This window comes from Carya illinoinensis, chromosome 3, assembly GCF_018687715.1.
Source record: "Carya illinoinensis cultivar Pawnee chromosome 3, C.illinoinensisPawnee_v1, whole genome shotgun sequence".
Taxonomy (NCBI): domain Eukaryota; kingdom Viridiplantae; phylum Streptophyta; class Magnoliopsida; order Fagales; family Juglandaceae; genus Carya; species Carya illinoinensis.
Window position 1 is genome coordinate 2,410,339 of NC_056754.1, and position 22,452 is coordinate 2,432,790.

The 22,452-nt window shown below is 32.3% G+C and overlaps 2 protein-coding genes across 2 annotated transcripts; both read right to left on the reverse strand.

Annotated features, from left to right (window-relative positions):
• Positions 1-6,059: 6,059 nt before the first annotated feature.
• On the reverse strand, positions 6,060-8,991 carry LOC122302440 (transcription factor MYB16-like). The gene is made up of 3 exons (XM_043113696.1): positions 8,668-8,991; positions 8,434-8,563; positions 6,060-7,592 (listed from the first exon to the last, which is right to left on the reverse strand). Exons 1-3 carry the CDS (start codon positions 8,798-8,800, stop codon positions 6,653-6,655), a joined length of 1,203 nt encoding a protein of 400 aa, XP_042969630.1. The 5' UTR covers positions 8,801-8,991; the 3' UTR covers positions 6,060-6,652.
• A 9,778-nt stretch (positions 8,992-18,769) lies between these two features.
• Positions 18,770-20,760, reverse strand: LOC122302568 (NAC domain-containing protein 100-like). Its single transcript, XM_043113879.1, has 3 exons — positions 20,159-20,760; positions 19,756-20,033; positions 18,770-19,654 (listed from the first exon to the last, which is right to left on the reverse strand). Exons 1-3 carry the CDS (start codon positions 20,343-20,345, stop codon positions 19,073-19,075), a joined length of 1,047 nt encoding a protein of 348 aa, XP_042969813.1. The 5' UTR covers positions 20,346-20,760; the 3' UTR covers positions 18,770-19,072.
• Between the last annotated feature and the right edge of the window lie 1,692 nt (positions 20,761-22,452).

Here is a 22,452-nt window from a genome sequence, read left to right on the forward strand (position 1 = left end):
TACGGAATTTTTTGTTTCGTATGCATGGGCTCGATCTGTTTCCAAGCATTTTAATTACAACAAAAAATAAGAATCATGTGCATTCTGGCCGCCTCCAACACATGATGATAGTAGTAGTACTTTTCCTTTACATGATCTTCTTCCTTTTTTTCTTTTTCTTTTTTTCATGCATGGATATATGTATTGACTATTGATATATATATATATATATATATATAATTTTCATATTCAGGAACTATGACATAATGTATGGTAGGTGTAAAGAGGTAACGAAAGAGACCGGCGGGATGCCAATTAGATTAATTATCATAGCAGGGGTCGTCGCTATATATATATATATTAGATGCATTAATATGTGATTACCAGTTTAATCATTAGAAAAAGACTTTTTTTATTCAATTGAAAAAGAAGGATCGATCGATATTGGATCTTTGTTTTTTTTTTTTTTTCTATATATTCGATTTTTTAATTTATTTTTGAGCATTTATAGATACTATTGATAGAATATTATTCTAATAATTCCTAGCTTGCAGCTTGATGGTTATACCTAGCTAGGATCATATTGATCGGTCGTCTAAAGCATCAAATTAAGAACATTTTCGTTTCACGAATGTGTAACGATGACGATATTAAAAGGATCATATATGTGTAACGCGGAGTATTCAAAGCTACTAGCTTCCTTTAATTTCCTTGGTATAAATTTATTTAAAAGAAGCACCGACAAATTAGGGCATGCAAAGTGGTAATTAGGATATTCTACCTCCCAGCTTGTGCCTTGTAAGACGTCTGTGAGTTTCTGATCTCTTGCTGCATGCCCTTCCCCCTCATGACTCATTATCGAGGCTCCAAAAATACTATGCGCGCGTAAGAAGCCTTGGTAGTAGGCAGAGATCAGGCTCCACGCAGGCCGTCCCTTCCCTTCTAACGTCACTCCTGATCATCTGATCCCTTCAGTCCTCCCTTTCTTGAGTATTTTCTCTTGAATTTTATTTTAGTTTTTATCTTCGTCTTTTTGCCTTCAGATTTGTAGATCTCCATATATATATATATAGCCAATGTAGACATCTGTGTACGTAGTTTTTGCTGGGCATCTTATAGCTATGATCTCTTGATGATCTCCGCGGCGTCGATCTGGTGACTGAGGGTTTAGTGGATAAACCCCTACAAATTAAGTCAGATTCCTTGTTTTCCAGATCATGATCAGCTGGGACGTGGCATGTCCACGAGTCAACATGACTAGCATGAATCATGATGATCTTGTGCATAAATATATCTAAATTTAATTTGTGAAATTTTTATAACACGTATGTTCAAGCTGATGTCTGAATCATACATTTAATTGGCCAGCTTCCATTATTTTTGCTAAAGATCAAAAGTCAGCAGATCAATACAAAATGTGGACCATATATGTATTGGCAATTCGTTGTCAGGCTGATTGGGATTACTTCCTATGTCAAGCAAACATCAAAGCACTCTTTCTTATTGGCAATTCATGATCTTTCCATTCAGGAAATTAATTAATAACAATCTAATCAATTAATGCATTCCACTAATGGATTACATATTATAAATATATACTTTCTAGCTAGGCAGTCATGATGATCTTCTTCTTGGTTGAGTCGAGAAACTGACGTACATATATAGATTGATCCGAATTCAAATTTTGGATCCATTACCAATATATATATATATTTACTTTATTAATGATCTCGACCCAAATTAAGGTCTCCATCGGCCAGCATGTGAGAGATTAATTATGCTCGCCAAAATTGGAAGATGATATATATATATATATTAATTGTACGTACGCACGCAATATATAAAATGCTAGCAGCTATCTCATGTGCGCTATGATCGATCGCAATCAAGTACTTGATCATGCGGACAATTTGCATGTTGGAAATTAATTATATATTACACTAATATATGTTAGAGGTCGTGGGCCCCCAATTAATACCACTTCATGATATTGCATGTATTAAGGCATCACACTCAGCAGCTCACTCCTCTGCAGCAGCACAAGGTCCTGCTTCGCACTCAACAGCTGTGCAAAACCATGCACGTGACATGCACGGCACACAAAAGGCACTACAGAGGCAATAATATTCTAGAATTAGGCCATAACAAAATGACAAGTGTCACAATATGAGAAATGAAAGATTTAGGTTGGGTTTGGATGATAAAAGTATTGAGATACGTGAATAGTAGTAAAAAAGTAATAATAAAATATTGAATATTAGTAAAAAATAATAAATATTAATAAAAAGTAGGTGAAAAGTAATAATAAAATAATAAATAGTATTAAAGAGTATTGAGAAGTATTAAGTATGTCTTTTTAGTACTCTGTCTATAAATACCACACTGTAATACGTTTATTCAATAAAAGAGAAATGAAAATTTTGCAAGCAATTGAGTCAGTATTGTTCTGAGTCATTTCTTCAAACATGTATTAGCCTTTTTAGTTTTTCTAAGTTCTTTCAGCATGTATCTATATATGTCTACTTACGCATATATGTATATGTATGTCCATATTTAGTGAGACCCGACCCAAGTACTGATGCGATGCTTAATTGCATGGGTTTTTCAAGAAAATGAAAGTCGTATGTAGTAGCTATAAAATGAAAAAGATATTCAATGATTTTGACACTTTTATTAATATAAAGATCGAAGATCAATATTTGTGTTATGTCCCAACTAATTAATAATTGTTAGAATATTATGATTATTATTATTATTATAAAGTGTCTTTAGATGGGGTACTATATATATGTTGCCTATGATCCCCCATCACATTATATTTTGGTCTTCTGAAAATGGTGCATTTCAATTAACAAGCGTAAGTACTACGTACTCATGTAAAAGATATATCTGCTAGGGGAATCAGTATCATGAGCTAGCTCCACCCACGGCCACTCATGTTTTCTTCTGTTTTAGGACAAAATGCCATATACTTCCTAAGCTAAAAGGATATATATATATATATATATATAGTCATCAATTCGTCAAGGCCTTCTACAGTCTATTCCCTAATATATAAATATTTAATTTGAAAAAACAAAAACTCTCTTTGGAGGGTTGGGTAGTGCTAATTGTCTCTATTTTGAATAATAGTTATACTAATATTTATAAATCTAATGGACATATATATATATATCTTTTTATATATAAAGTGGCTATCTAACGGAATTTTATTGGTTTAACGGTTTTTGTTGTTTTACCGTTAAAATTAACGCCGTTAGTTACATGAATAAATTAAAGTGACTCTCTCTTCTTAAAAGTTCTTAATTTTTTAATCTCTCTCCCCAATCACTTATGAATAAATTCATAATTATTAAAATTCATGCAGCATGCATAATCCTGTAACCTATGCATTGATGATCATTTATTTATGAGGTATATTAGATATCTATATATATATATATATATTCTATTATATATATCTATATAAATTATATAAATATATATTCTATATTCTATTATATATATATGATCTTTTATATAAATTATAATTTATATATCAATTTATTTATGTGATTTAAAATTTTTATTCATTCCTTATATAAACAAAGAGAAATGTAAAATAATTAAGTTTAAATATATTTACCAACTACATTTATGAATACAATTATCCTAATAAAATATTATTTATTTATCAATTTAAATTCATTATGAAACATTAAAATCAAATAATAATATCTTATAAAAACTTTAGTATTTTATTTCTTTATAAAAATTATGTTACTTTTTAAAAATAATCGCTTTATTAAATTAAGAAAACGTGCTATGCACATTCCTTTACTGTTAACAGTTTATCTCCTGTGCTGCACATGTTTGTTTCAAGATTCTTTTTTTTTTTTTTTTTTTTTTTTTTTTTTTTTTTTTTATAAATTCTAAATGCTTTAAAACTGATTTAAGTCTATCTTACTATTTGATGTTAGAATTTATATATTTTTTTTCTAAAAATATTACATTATTATTCAAAATTTTTTCCTTAATAAAAATAATATTTCTATACACTGGACGAATGTCCCTTGGACGTTGCCCAACTACTAGTATATATATATATCTATATCATTTTACAAGATTAGCATCGAGCTATTAAACTAGAGAGATTAATGTAAAGGTGGGTCTTATAGTATTTAATGTCGTATACATATTTAGATAGCATTAAATGAATTTTGAAAATTAAAAAAATTCTATACATCATATTACCATCCGATTTTTATCTTACTATGTAAGATGTGGCACATTTATCATTACTAGATAATAAAATTATATGAGTTATTTTATACATTTATCTTTCTCTCAAGTTAGGTCTTTAAGTTCAGATAAAAATTTGAGATGAGAACTTTTCCCATTTTACTTTTATAACTTTTCGTAAGACTTTAAATTAAACTAATTATTATTTTTTTTATAACAATAAATTCAAACAATCATGTGCAATATTCTATAAATGAAATTGAATAGGTCACATTAATTTATATGATTAGAGATAATTAGATTTAAAATAAAGAATATTACTCATGAAACTTAATAATATCCAATCAGAATTAGTAATTTTTTATTTATTTAATGAATAAGTAAATTTTTTTAAGTGATGTTGTGAGTTTATTTAAGAATATAAAAAAATAAACAAAAAAAAAAATTGCATTAGGTGAAAATTCGGGCTACACATCTGGATGCTGCACCGCTCATATCCAATATTTTCCTAATCTACCACGTCTGTAGTCTGTAGAGCTACGTGTGCAAACTGATAGAGTCACAACGGCTGGCATTATCCACTGCAGTAACAGACATCTGCGTCCCCATTCTTTTCCTTGAGAAGGGCATCATTGTTCAGTGCAACTTGCCCAGGTTGACCTCCACGTGTCCTTTTGATTTGGTGGAGCAGTGGACAATCTTGAAACGTTCCGAGATTCCGTCTCAAAAACGCTGTCGTATTATTATTATAAGACCATTCAAACAAACATATTTGCCAACACCTTGACATCTTTGTATAAACAACGAAATTGGATAGACTTCAAAAGTAAGAGCACATTATCAATTTGGATTTGTAATTCTCAGCTATAATTACTTCATCCTAGAGATAATATTTGGTCCATATTTATTCAGATTTCAATATCATAAAGTCATTTTTACGTATTTTTTATAAATTCTCTTGATGTGATTGGTCAAAATAATTATTTTATATTAAAAAAGTAATACAACCAATCACATTAATAAAAATATATAAAGAACACGTAAAAGTGACTGTATATAAAATTTTTAATTTATAAAAAAATAATGCTAGTATATATATATATGTCACGCTAGCTAGGGATTCATTGTATTCTTGAAAAGAGTCAAGGTACCATTAATGCTTTAATTAATTTGTATGTAATAACTAGATAGCTGACACGACAAGCTTTTTGATCAACATCAGTGATTTATTGAATGTTTTAATAAATAAAAAAATTTGCAAATATATTTATTCAATAGAAAACTAGGTAAATGTTATGAGTACATATACCTGAATTATATATAGGTATATATTGTTTTAAGACGTATTTCAATTAATTCTTAAAGAAAAACTGCAGAGATAAAAAAAACTGCAGGCCTTCAATTTGGAAATAATGGATTGGAGATGATCAAGACAACTAGGTAATAATGAAATAATGTAAGAGCAATATTAACCTATAGGCAAATGTTCATCCTTTAGGGTCTGATTGTTAATTATACCATTTGTTGTTTTATTTGAACATCATCCAGCTGCTAGTCTATTAATTTGAATTGTGATACCACCTAAGTTAAGAGAATCAACTTGGAAATAATAAAAAACTTCATATATATAGTATTTTCTTTTTCTTACTTGAACTTAAAATCTCTTAATATTCTCCAATTTGATCTGAAAAATCCTCAAATAAAATAGGGTCAGTTTTTATTTTCTGCTTTCCCATGTCTTTTGCTTCCCGGCCAGCCTCCCATGACTTCATGAAAATTGAGAGAGAGAGAGAGAGAGAGAGAGAGATTCTTCCCTTCCTTATAAGCCAGAATACGACATGAAACCAACAGCAATAAAGTCGGTCATAAATACGTGATCTCTTATTGGACAAGTCCTTACATAACTTTTTACATTAAAAAAAAAAAAAAAAGGAGGAGGAGGAGGAGGAGGAGGAGATAAGATGGCCATAATGGGTACTGTCATTCACCTAAGAGACTATCTAGAAATATCAGTCCTGCCTTACTTTCACAGGTCCCACAATTAGCATCCTCAACCCTTGAGAGCTTAGATCTGAAGGAAATGCAAAGCTAAAAGACGAACAAAAGGAAACGTAGATTCTGGTCGAGTTGTCTCGAAAGAGTAGAAGTGGCTGAACTGCGAACATTAGACATGAGAGAAAAATTGCCCAAACTTTTAACGTTATACTCTCTATATTTTGAAGCAATTGAAGCATTTCGTTGCTAATCTGTGGAAACAACGTCCAAATCGTCTGCTTTGGCAATACCATTTCTTTATGAGACCCCGCTTCAAAACAACATTAATTAGAAACAAATCAATAGCTCTTGGTTTGGCTTGAGCTATTGATTTGGCTTGAGGAGGGTGGTGCACGTGTGTGGGTAAGTTCCACTTCATGACTTTATGGCGATCATGACTCGGACTTTTTGTAAAACTTTAGAACATTGGGGAATCAGAGGGGGGAGAATAGACCAAATTAAGAATGCTGTTCCAGTAATTCTTGTTATCTTCGTAGTAGTCACTGCCACTGCCACTGCCGCTACCGTTTTCAGAATTATCCCCTCCATCAGATAAACTCTGATGATCATCGGAATTATTAAGCAAAAGATTAGTGAACCCATCCTGATCATCTCCCATCACGTTTCCGAAATGAACATGTTCACGATTTGTCCTCAAAGATTCTGGAGTACTAGTCCATGTGCCTTCCATGGACATTGAAATGTCATGAAGATTAGATGTAAAAGACAATGAGTTCTCCATGCCCTCTTTGTATTCTGACCAATGGGTGGAGTTTTCAAAGGGTTTCCAATCTTGTTCCCCTTCGACTTTGACAATTCCGGCCTCGGAAGAACCTGAAGTAGTGCCAACAAACTCGATCAGAGGCATTGAAGTCTCCCCAGTTCCAGCAGTCGTCATAACCGGCGGCGCATTCTCTGAATATGTAAGTGTTGATGTAGGAGACTCGAGGTCATGGCTTCCAATTCTTGTAGATGCAGGAACAGTACTACCGCCATTACCCTCTGTTGATTTAGACCATGCACAATTATTCCAGCCTACTTTAGTTACACCCAGAGATCTTGGAGGCAAAGGTACTACTGGAGTGCCAAGCTGATGTTGGAATGAATGTGAACGAAGCTTTGACTCTCTAACCAATCTTGCTTCGGCTTCGAGCCGAGCACTCTCCCACTGAGCCATGTGGCTAAGGTTGGCTGCATTCTTGGATTGACCGTCGCTAGAGAGTAATGCATCATTCTTGGGCTTGTGGGTAACAGGGTCAATCCCCATTTTGGCTAACCTTTTCTTAAGATGCGTATTCCAGTAGTTCTTGATCTCATTGTCCGTTCGCTTTGGCAAGTGAGTTGCTATAGCCGACCACCTGATCAAGACGTACAAGACAATAAAATAATATACAATAGAGACAGACCTCAAGAACTTAACAAAACCGTAGAAATTATCAACTGCTACCGGCAATTATCAATGTTTTAACATCAAAGGACAAAGGATCAACGCTTGCATGATCAGCTTGTACAAGAAAGAAACCTCATGATGAGTATCTATAACATGTTGAGGAGGATCCTTTACAAAAATATTATTTCGTGTGTGTGTGTGTGTATATATATATGTTGTATTTTTGAGCCATGAAAGTACTTTTCATTAATTAAAGATAACCCATTTAATAAGATTGAGTGTCAGAAAAATAAAAGTAATGGAAATGCATGACAGAAATTACATTTCTAAATCTAGCTTATATTTAAAGCAAGTGCGTAGTAGCTGGCAGAAGTTCAAATACTAGAAATATTTTAATTTCCGGTAGAAAACATAATTATACGGATTAGCAAGCTAGCACGAACGAACACGAGTAATTAGATGAAGCACCAAATTATAATTTTGTTATCTTTTCTCCGAAACACAAGAAGCAATTTCCCAATTTCACACTGACGACCATCTAAAGGTACTTGAACTCTGCCAAGTCTCTTTGGATTCGCACTATCTATATGTATAAAAGAAGGAAAGAGTAAAGCTCGATTAGAGCAAGCGGGTCGACGACAGTACCCATGAATTCCGAGCATGCAAGTTTCAAGACTAAGGGGAAAGTTAATTAACCACAAACAGAAGCTAGAACTAGCGGCCATGGTTTCTACTGGGAAAAAATGGGAAAGTTAACACAAAATAATTTTACAACAGCAAAATGTTATATTTGCGAGAAACTTTTATACCTGTTCCCTAGGAGGGCATGGAGTTGAATGATAGTTTGCTCTTCTTGTAAACTGAACTTTCCTCTCTTAATATCAGGTCTAAGATAATTGGTCCATCTCAATCTGCAGCTCTTCCCACATCTTTGCAGCCCTAGAAACAGTAAGACAGAAGGAGGTGAACTAAAACTGATAAAATATGTTACTATATATTGCTTCATAAAGAAAAAGGATTGATCAGTGCAGATAGATGATCACCAGCTTTTGCCGGCAAGGCACGCCAGCTTCCATGGCCATGTTCTTCGATATAAGCTAAGAGCTTTTGATCTTCCTCAGGCGTCCATGGCCCTTTCTTCAAGCCCACCTTGTCACAGCATGGCGACCGACCCATTTGGAAGTGGAATACTCAATCAGCAAAGGTAGCTAGCGGTGCTTGCTCTCTCTTCTTTATTAAACAAGAGCGGAGTACTACTGGACAAACTTATCTTTGTAAGTGAAGAGATGCAAGAGCGGAGTACTACTGGACAAACTTATCTTTGTAAGTGAAGAGATGGGCAGATCAGTAGAAAGGTCAGCGACAATAATTGGATAAAGAAATAAATACGATGGATAGACCCGTGGTATATATAAAACTTGAAGGTCCAAATTAAGTACCCAAGGCATTAACCTTCAACTAGATTTGACGGCAAATTTTAACCAATAGTCCAAATAATACGGTATCGAAATTAAATGGCTTCAATGTCTTTTCACTTAATAATTAGTTTCATTTGCTTGTTCAAGAAACAAATATTGATCAATATATGGTACAATTAAAGTTGCCCTCAGGATTTTTCAACTGATCACAAGCCTCCAAGAATTAATTATATATGACCGTGCATGGAGGCTAGCTAGGTTCGATGGGTTTTAATTAATTTTCTATCGAGTTTTATTATGTAAAGTCGCGTGTTATTCTACGTATCAATATTATTTTTTTCATATTTAAAATTTAAATTAATATTTTTTTAATAAAATTTATTTTTTAACTAATTATATTAGATTGATGTACATATTAATATGTAACTATGTTTGTAACTAGATTTTTTCTTGGTAAAGTTCTCTTTTCGATACTTTCTCATTACTTAATTTTGACGATAGCTAGCTTTTATTTCCTACTGTAATAGTACATTTCATATCAAACAAGAAATAATTAATATATATATATCTTCTATATATAAAAAGTGTGTATGAAACGGAAAATCTTGTTTTAACGGTTTTTCTTGTTTTTCCGTTAAAGTTAACACCGTTTGTTTTAACAGTTTGACACATAAATGTTGAGAGAGATAGCATTCAATGTTGTTATATGATTTATTAATCTCAATAATTATAATACTTAATAGTTTATATAATAATAAGTAATTAAATATTAGTTATTATATTTTTCTCTTTCTCCTTAACATATACACGTGTATTAGGTGCATAAGATGTGAATCCCTAAGTATAATATACATATATTATACGTTTCATTAACTCAGATTATTGAGTATTCCAAATTTAAAAATCTCATATAATATATAATATAAGTGTATTTAATCAAGTGTTTTTTTTCCCCATGGTAGTAGGACGTAGCTTCCGCTAAGTCATATTCCATACGTAGGCTTGCTATGATAGGCACGTGACAAATGCCGTGATTCTTGAGCTAATCAAGAAAGAGTAAATTCGGCCAACAATTTCAAAATATATTTTATGATTTATATATATATGCTATATATAGAAAATATTATACCACAAATTTTATAAAAAGATTATGTTTTAACTTTGTGTTGTCCCTGATCGACTCAACCAACAGTAAAATAAGAATTTCAATATTGTCTCTATTGATTGTCTACAAGATGATATAAATTGATGAATTATAATACAAACATCAAACGACACATATTTTGAACTACCGTTTGTGTTAGACTTTTATTAAATTTTTCGCATGCATCTTTACTAAAATTATAGTGTTATAAACATGTATTGGATTATATGATATTTTGAACTAATTTTTTTATTTTCTCCAATATGCCTTAAATTATTAAGTGACATCAATAATTTTTATAAAATATATATTATTTTTTACAAATAATCATTTCATAAAATTAGATAAACGTGCTTTGCACGTTACTCCCACCTAGTATATTGAAAAATGAATAAAACCTTACGTACATTTTTAGTTCATTTTCCTTACTAATTTATTGGCCGTCTCACGTACGTGATCAAGAAATTTATTGTTCAATTAACGCCGAACAAAGGCCTGTTAAATTTAAAAGGAAAAAAAAAACCACTGGCTTAATTAATTTCTTCATGTGCTTACATATATATATAAATAAATATATATTATGAGTAGCTAGGTAAAATTTAAATGAAATAAATTGCATATGCATTTAATTATAATTAGTAGGGCTTGAATTAATTGCTAACCCTAAAGTCTTCCCTCGAGTGGAGGTTGTTGACCCAAAAGAAATCCACATCATGCATGCATGAAACTGATTGTATTATTTCAGCCAAACCCGATGATCTGGTCTTTGGTCTCTTAATTGGTGTCGACCGACCCACGTAGTAACCCAACTTCTCCAATGGAAGAAAAATTACTCTTTATAAATATATAGCTAGCATCAATATATATATATATTAATGTACTGATGATCACTCATGATGCACTCGTACGTACACCGATCGTTAATTAATCTTATGGCCGGTCGTCGACGTTAGAGTTGTGATCGATGGATTTTTTTTTTTATTTTTTTAACTTTTATTTTGTGGGAGAATATGATTTTTTTAATGGTTAATAACTTAATACTTTAAAAAGGGCACTAATTATTAATTAATTGATCGACCGCATGCACATTTTTTTAGTGCGTACTGGGTGATCATGAGGTAAGATTTTTTTATTTTTTTTAACAATATTTTATATGGGGTATTTAATTGTAAATTAATCCCAATATTATTGGATGCAATTAATTATTATTAAACCCAAAGCTAGGGAACAGTGTGACTGCCCCTTTGGCTTGAATCTCTGGATTCGATCGACCCTTCAATTACCTATTCTCGAGTTAGAGATCAGGTACTATATATATTTGGAGTAGTAGTGCATGGTTTGTACGTTGTGCTCGATCGATCCCAGGCCAGTCGTCGACTAGTCACGAGTGCATTCCAAACTTGCACTAAATATCCTCTAGTCGGTTCAATATTCAAAAGCTGACTGCACATATTTCCTTTCTTATGAAGAGATTAAAAATAATTAAAAGAATAAGAAACACAAGGGTTTGTCCTGTCATGTGAATTCTGACCCCACTGCAATTACACCACATTTTCAATCATGCAAACAATGATGTCCACAGAACCAATGAAATGTTTTATATGCATGTCCCTTGTGTCAATGTTAATCAATGACCACCACGCTGCCGAAAGAGTGAGGTCGTTCTTGTCTCTGTAAGCCTTTCTTGATCTCATTTATTATTTGTCTCGTGCCTTCCTAATCATCGGTCCCATTAATCCAGAAATATCAAAGAAACAGAGCTTTGATAAATAAATAAATAAATAAATAAATAAGGCAGTGAGAGTCTGCAGAACCATATAAAAGAGTGGTAGAAAACTCAAAATTAAGGACTGCTTCCGGCCTGGCTGTCAAAGAAGCGCCATTGTTGTAGCTCAAGCGAGATAAATATATACTTGACCTTTGATCTCAAATAAAAATTGAAGCAAAATAAGTAATTTCAACAGAAAAAAGACAAGGGTGGAGTTCGAAACCAATTAATTAATTGACGGTGGGCCGTGACTCATAATCATGATCACTACTTTGCCCAGATCCAAGACTTGCCCTGCCCGAAAAGTTGGACAATTTATATTGGTGATAGTGACATAGCTAGGTTGCTTCAATTGAAGAACAAGAAGAAGAAGTTTCTTACAACCGTAACTAGTGTTGGAGAGTGTTGCAATAATAACTTGGTAGAAGCGAGAGCATGCAATTTATTGAGGTGGGACTGTTGGGCTTGTGGAGGAGTGTCGATCTAAAGGATCATCGATTTAGTGCATGAAAAGACAAAAAGAGAAGCCCTTAGATATAGACCTTTTTTTTTTCTTTTCTTTTCTTTTTCTTGTGCCAGTGGTGAGCAAAGCAAAGGGATCTGATCTCATGGATCCAAGTTTCATATTTTAGGGTGAAAGGACACTGGGGACACCACCTTAAATTCTTTGTTATCTTCACCGCCAGCTTTAGCTTTCTAGCCATATATATGGTCCAACATAGTCTTGATAGCCCTATTAAATGGGCAGTACCATTACACTTGTCAAATTCCAATAAGTCCATATGGTCGACTTCTCCACAAGAAGAGAGAGATAGAGAGAGTTATAAGTATAAAAGTCTCTGCATTAAATTAACCATGTTACCCGAATTAAATCAATTTATATGCATTGAAAATAAGATGTTTCTCCATTTTACTTGAAACGGATCGTACCATTTGGTGTAAATCATGGTGTCTTGTAGTCATTTCATATTATTTTGAAAAGTAAAACCATAAAAATAACTCATATTTTTACACCAACTGGATATGTACCATCTAGTATACTATAAACGAATAAATTATTAGGGTATCAATTTGGTCTCATTGGGCTTTTTTAACTTTTGGGCTTTCAGCTGCATTCTTATTATATTATGGGCTTGGGGCTGAACATTTATTTTCCCTTTTTACTGGATGGATTGGTATCCATTTTTTATGGGCTGCCCGTCTTCTTAAGCAACCATTACAAATATGATTAAAACGTGCTAAAAGCTCAAGCATCTCCCAAATAAGATGCTTGAGAACGAGACCAGAATGCTTTTCTACTGCAATTGGTAAATCCAAGTACGGGTAAGAAGTAAGAACAGTTGATTCATCGTATCAGGCCTAAAGCCCAAGCACTTGCTCATTCCCCAGTTTATAATTTATTTTATTGAGGTCATTATCGAATCTAATAAAACATATTATGAACAGAGACACCTCAAGTTTTGGAGGTATAAGATTTGTTACGCGTCAAAATTAAGTATTTTAATACCATTTTTTCCCTTTCTTTTACACTCTGGGACTAAAGAACTTGCACTCAAGAATCATGATTGTGTCAACCAGTACCGATCGTAGCCAGCCATTGTCCCATTGTCAGTCAGTATATAGTACCCTTTCCTAGTTACACGACCTCCTTGGAGAGGTTAGGTTCAATGTCAATATTGTTCTTTGCTAGCTTTATCCATGCATGAAGAGATCAGAGACATCAGAGAGATCAGGATCTATTAGAATCCATGCATACACGTTTTTGATTCATGATCATCATGGCTCCTAGCTATATATCAAGTTTGTCTTCATGATCAACCTTCTAAGTACAGCAGCTCTCAGACAAAATTAATTCGACGAATGATATATCTGTGTACATACTTTATGCATTACGCTTTTTGCCAGTTTTTGGACCTTTATCTTAATAGTTGTTACAGATCATGGATCATGAAACGGCTGCATGCACGTACCTGTCCATATGTTCCGAAGTCTCGGATAGTTACTGCCTCGTGCCTGCCCCATGAAACAGAACCGTCCGAGTAATTATTCATGGCTATATATTTTTCTCATAATTAAAATAGGGAAATTAAGGAAAAATAATTCAGTGGAAAGGCTTGGCCTTCGTATTTGTGATGACTGATGGAACATAACCAACATATATTGATGATCAATACTCCCGTGCTTTCTTGACGTCATATTATATATCAAGATCCCATGCATCATGTATATTGCATGATCATCGTTTTTTGGCGTTACATATTGATCATAACAACGTTAATGCATGTTAGGCAGCTTTGAACCCATATCATTCGGATATACATCAGACTGACATGACCCCACCTCATCTCGTGCATGAAAGATGCTGATTATAATATGCAGTATTCATGATTATAATATACGGTATATAATCAGAAAGAAAGAGGGAAGGTTCAGTGCACTGGCATGCAAACTAGGAAAGACAGCTAGCGCAGCACGGACGTCGAGTAACAATATTTAGAGAAGGTAATTAATAATTTTAAAAAATAATTAAGTACTGTAACAAAATACATGTTAATACTAATATATATATACTGGCTGGTACGGATACCTATTTTTCGTTTTCTATATTAATCATTTTAAGAAATTATCTTTCTAATGAATAATCATAATCAAATCTTTCACAGTACACGCGCGTCGGCGTTACTTATTCGGAGGCCCATAAAAAGCGTAAAAGAAAGGAATATACTCTATGAAACTTAATTAGCAAGATTAGCTGTGTGTATATATGCATATAATATATATATATTATAATTCAACAATAATTGTGTGTAGGGTACGGTGTAATGTGAAATTGGATATCTATTGGAGACTATTATACGTAAAAGGATGGCGGGTCCCATTAGGATGGGTAGGGCCCAAGGGGATGATGCATGCAAAAAAATAAAAAATAAAAAATAAAAAGATCATTACATCCTGTCGAGTAGTGGGGTCAGGGTCCACGCGCCAAGCTGGACCCACCTAACTAAACTACAGTTGAACTTAAACTACTTGTCCGAGTTGGGTTTTAACTTTTGGAGAAATGTTACGCATCATTCCACACTACACATTTTATATATTAAAATATTATTTTTTATTTATTTTATTTTATTTTATTCTTATTAAACTAATTAAATTATTCTATTTATCATCCACACACTATATATTTATTATAGAAGAAATGAAAAAAAATTAAAATAAATGTGGTGTGTGAAGTGTGAAGATGACAAGAAAATTTTTCATAACTTTTGAGTTCTAGCTAGGCTTGTGGCTTATAGGAGAAGTGCGAGGAAACAGGATTTAGAATAGTGGGTTCAACGAAATTAAATTATAATTAAAGAATAGTTAAAATGTGAAATATTGTGATACAATAAATTTAATAAATTTACAGTAAATTTAGCCATTAACTAAATAGCTGACCAAATTTATTGAAAAAAAGATACTAGCCGAATATTATTTTTAAATAAAATATTACTTCCTCATGCTGTTGCGGTTTCTCTCCCGCATAGCCAAATATTATTATCTACCGTCTATTGCCCAATTCCACCAACCTGCCCCTGTTGCCCGATTTGAATTTTTGTTATAATTGTTTTAATTTTTTTTAAATAAAATAATGTATATACTTATTTTCATTTATAATAATTAAAAATCGACTAGCTAGATTAGAAGATTAATTAATATTTAATATAATCATATTCAAATTTAAATTTAAATTAAAATATATAAAAAGTTTAAAATTAATATTTTAATAGAATAGTAAAAGATTTGTTGAATCTATTATTTAGTGTTATAAAAAGTGACTAGTTAAAATTTATAAAAATAAATTTTTTAGTTAAATTTTAATTAAAATTTGTTAAGTCCACTACTAATGTTCTTATTCATTTCGCTAATCCCAGGCCAACTACTTATTTATTTATTTGGTATTTTTTTTTCTTGTTTGGATAGATTTGAATAATGAGATAAAATTTTTTAATTTTAGGTAAAAGTTTAGAATATTATTTTTTAATATTATTATTATTTTAAAATTTAAAAATGATAAATTAAAATCTGAAAAAATTAAATTATTTATTATATTTTGTATAAAAATTAAATTTAAAAATATTATAATGATCATAAGTTGCTGAACCTGTCCTTAATCTTCGTGAGAAATCGTATATATATAATACTTGGGGTAGCTAGGATGCTGCAGGCAATAATATTGGAGGGCAGCCCCTCGAATGCCTTCAACGTCTAGGGTGGGCATGCATTAATCTCCCGGCCATGATCTTAATTAATTAGAATAAAATCCATTGGGCAAAGGGTACTAATTATTTTCGTCAATTTATTAGGCTGTTAAACAATAATTCTTCGATCGATCTAGTTCATGATTATTATATATAATTAAGTATACCTTCTGATCTCTTATATGTAGGTTGATCACGTGTTAAATGACAATGTAATTTGACTTTGAGGGTATGTACATATAAATATAAGTCTTCCATTCTGAATTATTATTAGTCCCAAGTCATGATATTCCGGTTAATATATAGGTAATTATATATATAATCTCTCATTATAAGAGGTTTCCACTGACCTTTATTATGTAACACATTATATATAAATATATATATGTCCATCGATCGATATGTGTACAATATTTAATTTGTTGAGAACTCTTATATATGATCATCATCATCTTTTTATGACGGGCTGATCACCTGAGAATCATATATATATATATATATGCATGCATCGCCCACCGGCCACTAATTGCATGCCATGGAAAGTTGGGTAGAGTCAATTAATTAAACCAGCAGCGCCGGCTCGAATAAGTGACAAAAGTACTCATGATTCATTTAGCCACATAGATAGTGTCAAGAATTCCCATGCATTCGTATTATGCTGTTATGGTGAAATATTGATGATCTAAGAATCATAATCTCGTGTTTGGACTAAATTAATTACTATGGATTTGCTTGCATTAATTTTTTTATTTTTTTTTATATTGCTTGAATTGACTTTTGGCAAATTGGTACCACTGGCTTGTTTTGTTAGGCGAACCTACCTTTTCTATCTTAATTCTTGTGAACTGCATGTACATTGTAATTTAGACTATATAAATTATAATGTATAATTTATATATATATTGACTATATAGACATGACATGATGAGGAACTCTATGATTTTGAGTTAAAACCCGATCTACTTTAGGAATATTCTATCAGAATAATGGATATTAATTGGCAAGAACTCTCAAATATATCAACAAATGATACATTAGCGGGCAGGATTATAGACAGACGTAACTTAATTAATATGAACTAATATCTATATATATATTTAGAAGAAAATGAAATGAATTTAATTAATTCCAAGCCCATCACTTAAAATTAAGCAGGAATTTTATGTCTTTGATGATGATATATATACAATTAATAATGTATCACAAGGTTTATTAAATTAAGAACGTATAAAAACATTTGGAGATATCCTGATCGTATAATTCATTAAAAAGTTATTCCCATCCTAAACCATTCATCTGATCAGGCCAATCTTTGGTTTTATTACTTTATAACAATTTTCCGAAACTCGATCGGCTTCACATGAAATTAATTAAGGTTCTAATCAATCATGTGTTGAAGATTCAAGAATATTCGGTTCCATATTCCCAATAAGATATAAAAATATATATATATACCTTGCCAATAAAATTGACCAATCGATATATCATATATCATGAATTGTTTTGCTAATTAAAAAAATGATGGAGTACTGACTTGGGACATGATATTGATGATGAACATGATGAGGCTGATCTATCTACATATATATATATATGGGATGTGACTGCATGTTGCAAATATAATTGCATACACTGGAGATCATCACTAGCTAGCTAGCAGCTGCTAATTGCTTTCGAGATCATAACTCTCTGTTTAATATGATCTTGTTGAAGGCAAATGATACAGACATACATATATATAACCCTTTTCACATTAACCTTGTATCATTACTCTTTATTGAATATAAATTCGCATACTTTTGGATGATATCTTAAATATTACTTGGAATATTATATAATGATCGAATCTGCACATGAGCGCGCACTTAATTTGGGTGGGGTGGGATATATATCTATATATGCTAAACTGATCACGTGAAAGCATATCATATAAAACCTTTACTTTATTGACTCTCTGGACCTCTTTCAGGTGCCAAATTTTTGCTTTATTTGATTATTGGAATTAGAAAGAGAATCTCATGTGATGTATGTAGTCAGTCCTTAGATTCTGATCAGTTGTTGCCTGACAGACAGACCTTTCTACACATGATCAGTAGTATATAATATATTTGAAAGATCATCATAAACTTTGTACAAATTTGTTACAAGTTGCTTCTAATTAAGATTGAAAACTCTACACTTAGTAATGTAATAATTACATTTTAAAAGTTCATGACTCTATTAAGTCAACTATTTAAGATAAAAACTTTGCTTTAAAAATATAACATATGATCGAATTGATCATCGATCGATGCAACTGGAAATTAATGATAAAGTTAAGAAGTGTATTTTTTTTTTTTTTTCCCCATGAAATTTGAAAGTACCGATCAAAAAGCTCATTTATGCAAAGTTAATTTTATCACAGGTCATGCATATACCTTCGTACGTCTTTTGTCATTAATTTATTCTTAATTAATCACCGATAATTAAAAGATTAATTAGCCTGATCATATCATGATATATATGATCATCACTAAATAATTATCTAGCAAATTAAAGAAATTGCTTTATTCGGAAATAACACTAAAATATAACAAATTAATTCAATTCCAAGTCGTCATGATTAATTTTGTACACAAGCAAACTACAAATGCATTTTGTACAATATTAATTAAAGCTCTAAGCTGTTCTCAATGCTAATGTGCTTTAAACCCAAAAAGAAACACAAGTTTAATTTCTTTCATAACACGTACGCCTGCATTTCTTTACAACCTATAACTTTGACGCTGAGAATCTAAACGATTGATCTGCAGATAATCTAACGCACACTACGAACTCGAAACGACTAATGATTTCCTGAAATTTGTCTTTCTTCGTAACATTCTTCTTCCATCTCCTAACTCAGTAACTCCATAGACAAGCAATGTCTACTGGTCCTGGTCCAGCAGAAGTTGACGGATACTCTTGATCTTCAAAAGACCTTTGAGCCATATCGTGGTTGGACACCGCCGAAGACATATCGGTACTAAAGCCGGTTTCGGGCGAGAACTCGCCAATTGCATTCCGCTTCATGTCTGGAGCATTGCTTTCGAGCAACATCCTCAATACGGACTGGTCGTACATGAACGGGGTATCTGGGTAGGGCAAAGTTCCGGTGTTTGAATAGTGGCCGGATGAGTTGGGAGCAGAAGAAATATAAGACGGGTTTGAGGAAGATGGGGCGGCTAAGAAAGGAGTGTCGAAGCTCTCAACCATGTCTTCCTTGATCTTGTGGTCCTTCATTGAATCGGAGAAGCAGGTCACGTGAGTCGTCTCGCCAATACCCGTTCTTGTTTCGCTGTTGTACGGAGATGAATTTACCAACTGGGGCAACACTGAAGGATGCGAGTCGTTCGCATAGGAGCTCGGGCTACCCAACTCTGAAACGTGAGTTTTCTTCCCAGCTGAGATCTTCTTGAAGACTCTGCAGATAACCCACTCATTCTGAAAGAGAGAGTAAATACAAAAACATGAAGAACACGACAAAAAAGAGAAGATTCGCGGAAATAGAGAAGAAAAAAACAGAACAGAACAAGAGATTTTACGTTGGCTGTTTTGGGGAGATTGTATGCAGAATATTTCCCTTCCAGTCTGTATTCATGCATGACCCAATTGGTTTTTCCTCCTTTGGGAGCTCTTCCCTTGTAGAAAACTAAGGTTTTCTTCATCCCAACCAGTGCTTTTCCCCTATATATCTCCTTGTCTTTGCCTGTGGCTTTCCAATACCCAGAATTGGTAGCCCTGTTCGTCCTTAAGCCAGTTGGGTATTTTCTGTCTCTGACACAGAAGAAATACCATTCCTTCTCACCCATTTTAGCCATCCCTTCATTGGAAAAGAACAAAGGAACAGGTTAGAACAAATATACAGCATAGAGCCGGCTAATTTATGCAAATGAAAGTACGAAGAAAAGAATAGGAAAACAGTGAAATACGGTTTTGGAAACTCACATGGCAACTCCCAAGGCTCACTCTTGTTCAGATCAACCTCGCCAACTGCTCTAGCCGAGAATTTTGTGTTCAGAACCTTTTGGGATAGGTAGTGAGTTATAAGTTCTTCATCAGTCGGGTGAAATCGAAAACCTGGCGGCAATTCGATTTGTTCTTCTTCTTTTCCAAGGCTGGAAACGTTTTCCATTGAACCAAATCCTCAATAAAACCCTCTGTTTTCAGAAATCAAACCTGAAAGTCTCGAGTATGGGTTTTTACAGAAAAGGGATTCAACCAACAGAACCAAATTTCAGAACCCCAAGCCCAATATAAACCTCTGATTTCTGAATAAATTCCTAGTAACAATCTTGAACACGCCTTCTTCTGAGAAAATCACCTTATTAAGGATACAAATAAGGAGATACTTTTAGACTATACAAGGGAAAACTATAGAGGTTCTAGATAGAATATGGATTGAATTTTGGAGATGAAGGGAAGGGAGGACACAGATTGAAAGATGTTGTTAAGAAAGAAAAATGTGATGTGGGGTGAGGAACTCTTTTAAATATTGATTTTTGATAGAACGAAGCGTGGGTTGTAAGGAAACTTGGTGGGTAGCCTCTCTCTTTGAACTCTTCTGTAATGAATTTTTTAATGTTAAATTTGACCAGGAAATATTCTGCCCCCCATATTCTACATGTAAATGGGATACGGTAACAACTGCTTTTAGATTTCGTTCGAAAACTCTCAAGTAATTATAATCTCTAGCTAGCTATATTAATTATGGTTATCAGGTAAACGTTTCTAGAGGGAATTCCCCTTGCGAACTAGAAACAGTAAAAATAAAGAAATAAGAGAATGGAAATCTAAATGTTGGTTGTTGTCTGCTTAACTACAAAAGAATTACGTAAAAAATAAATTTATAAAATTATAACAAATAATATAAAATTACGAGATTTTGTGAATTTACTTGCCATTTATACGTGCCCGGGCACTTCTCAATTGAGTAATTTGCGGGGAAGGTCAGACCCGGACATGGTTTATCGTTTGCATCTTACCAAAAAGCTGCCGCCATGTATTGTCATAATCTGTATGAATGAATGTGAAGAAGAAGATCCCAAAATCCCACATCGCATCCATAAAAATCATTAAAAACGCGCTTAAAACTAATCTCGAAGTGATCGAATATTCGGACACAGCTCCCTTTATGTCATCCACTCAATACATGATTAATTAGTGGTTCCCTCACAAAAACGACTGAATAATATTTTTTTAATTCGCGAGTGCAATCGATTATTCTCTGTTGGACTGGCTACGAGACAAAGTAGGTCGACAATCCTATCCAAAAATTTTACTGAATTTATATAAGTTTTTCGTAGGATGCAAAAGACTTTTTGAGGCGATGCCCCTTAAGGAAACAGATACAAGAATACGTGTCTGGTTGTATTACCAATGAAGTGACAGTCCATTTAGAAATTGATAATTATTATTTATTAATTTATATTTTATTTTTTAATATACATAATTATTAATGTTAATAAATATCAAATAATTTTATTATATATAGAGTATTCATGCTTGTTTGTAATTTAGATATTTAAAAAAATTATTTAATTATTTTAATTAAGCGTAAATAGTAGAATATGTATGATATATTAATAATGATATAAATTATTACATAATTTATGATTTATTATTAATTAATAATATATATTATTTTATATGGTCAATAATAATAAATTAGATAAAAATTATATTAATTTATATAATTATTATATAAAAATAATATATTAAATTATTAAAAATATTTTTAAAAATATATATAGAATTCGGTCCAATCTAGTTTAATTCTAACTAAACTACTCTCGCCGATCGATTTTTCTGATCTGGACCGACAGGATTATACCCCTATGGATAAGTAAGAGTCAAAATTAACGTTTAATATAAAACAATGAAAATCGTTGGGTTAGGTTCCTTGGTATTTAATTTTTGTGCGGAAAAACAGAGGTAATTCTTTTACTTTTGATCAAAGCTGCAGCTGTCATTGAACTAATTATGCAGTCATTAAGACTGCAAAGAAAATTACGAGAGTCGTCTTGAGATAACAAGAAAATACGTAGGTACATAATAATCTAGATCTTACCAACAATACAGCTCATTAAACCAAAATATATATATATATATATATATATATATATATATTAAAATCCTAGTGATAAATAAACTCATGATGATCTAGAAGGGGAAGTTTCCTTGTAACGAAGACTATGAAGTACGTCTGATGTCATCTGCATCAACATAGTATCATATATGCC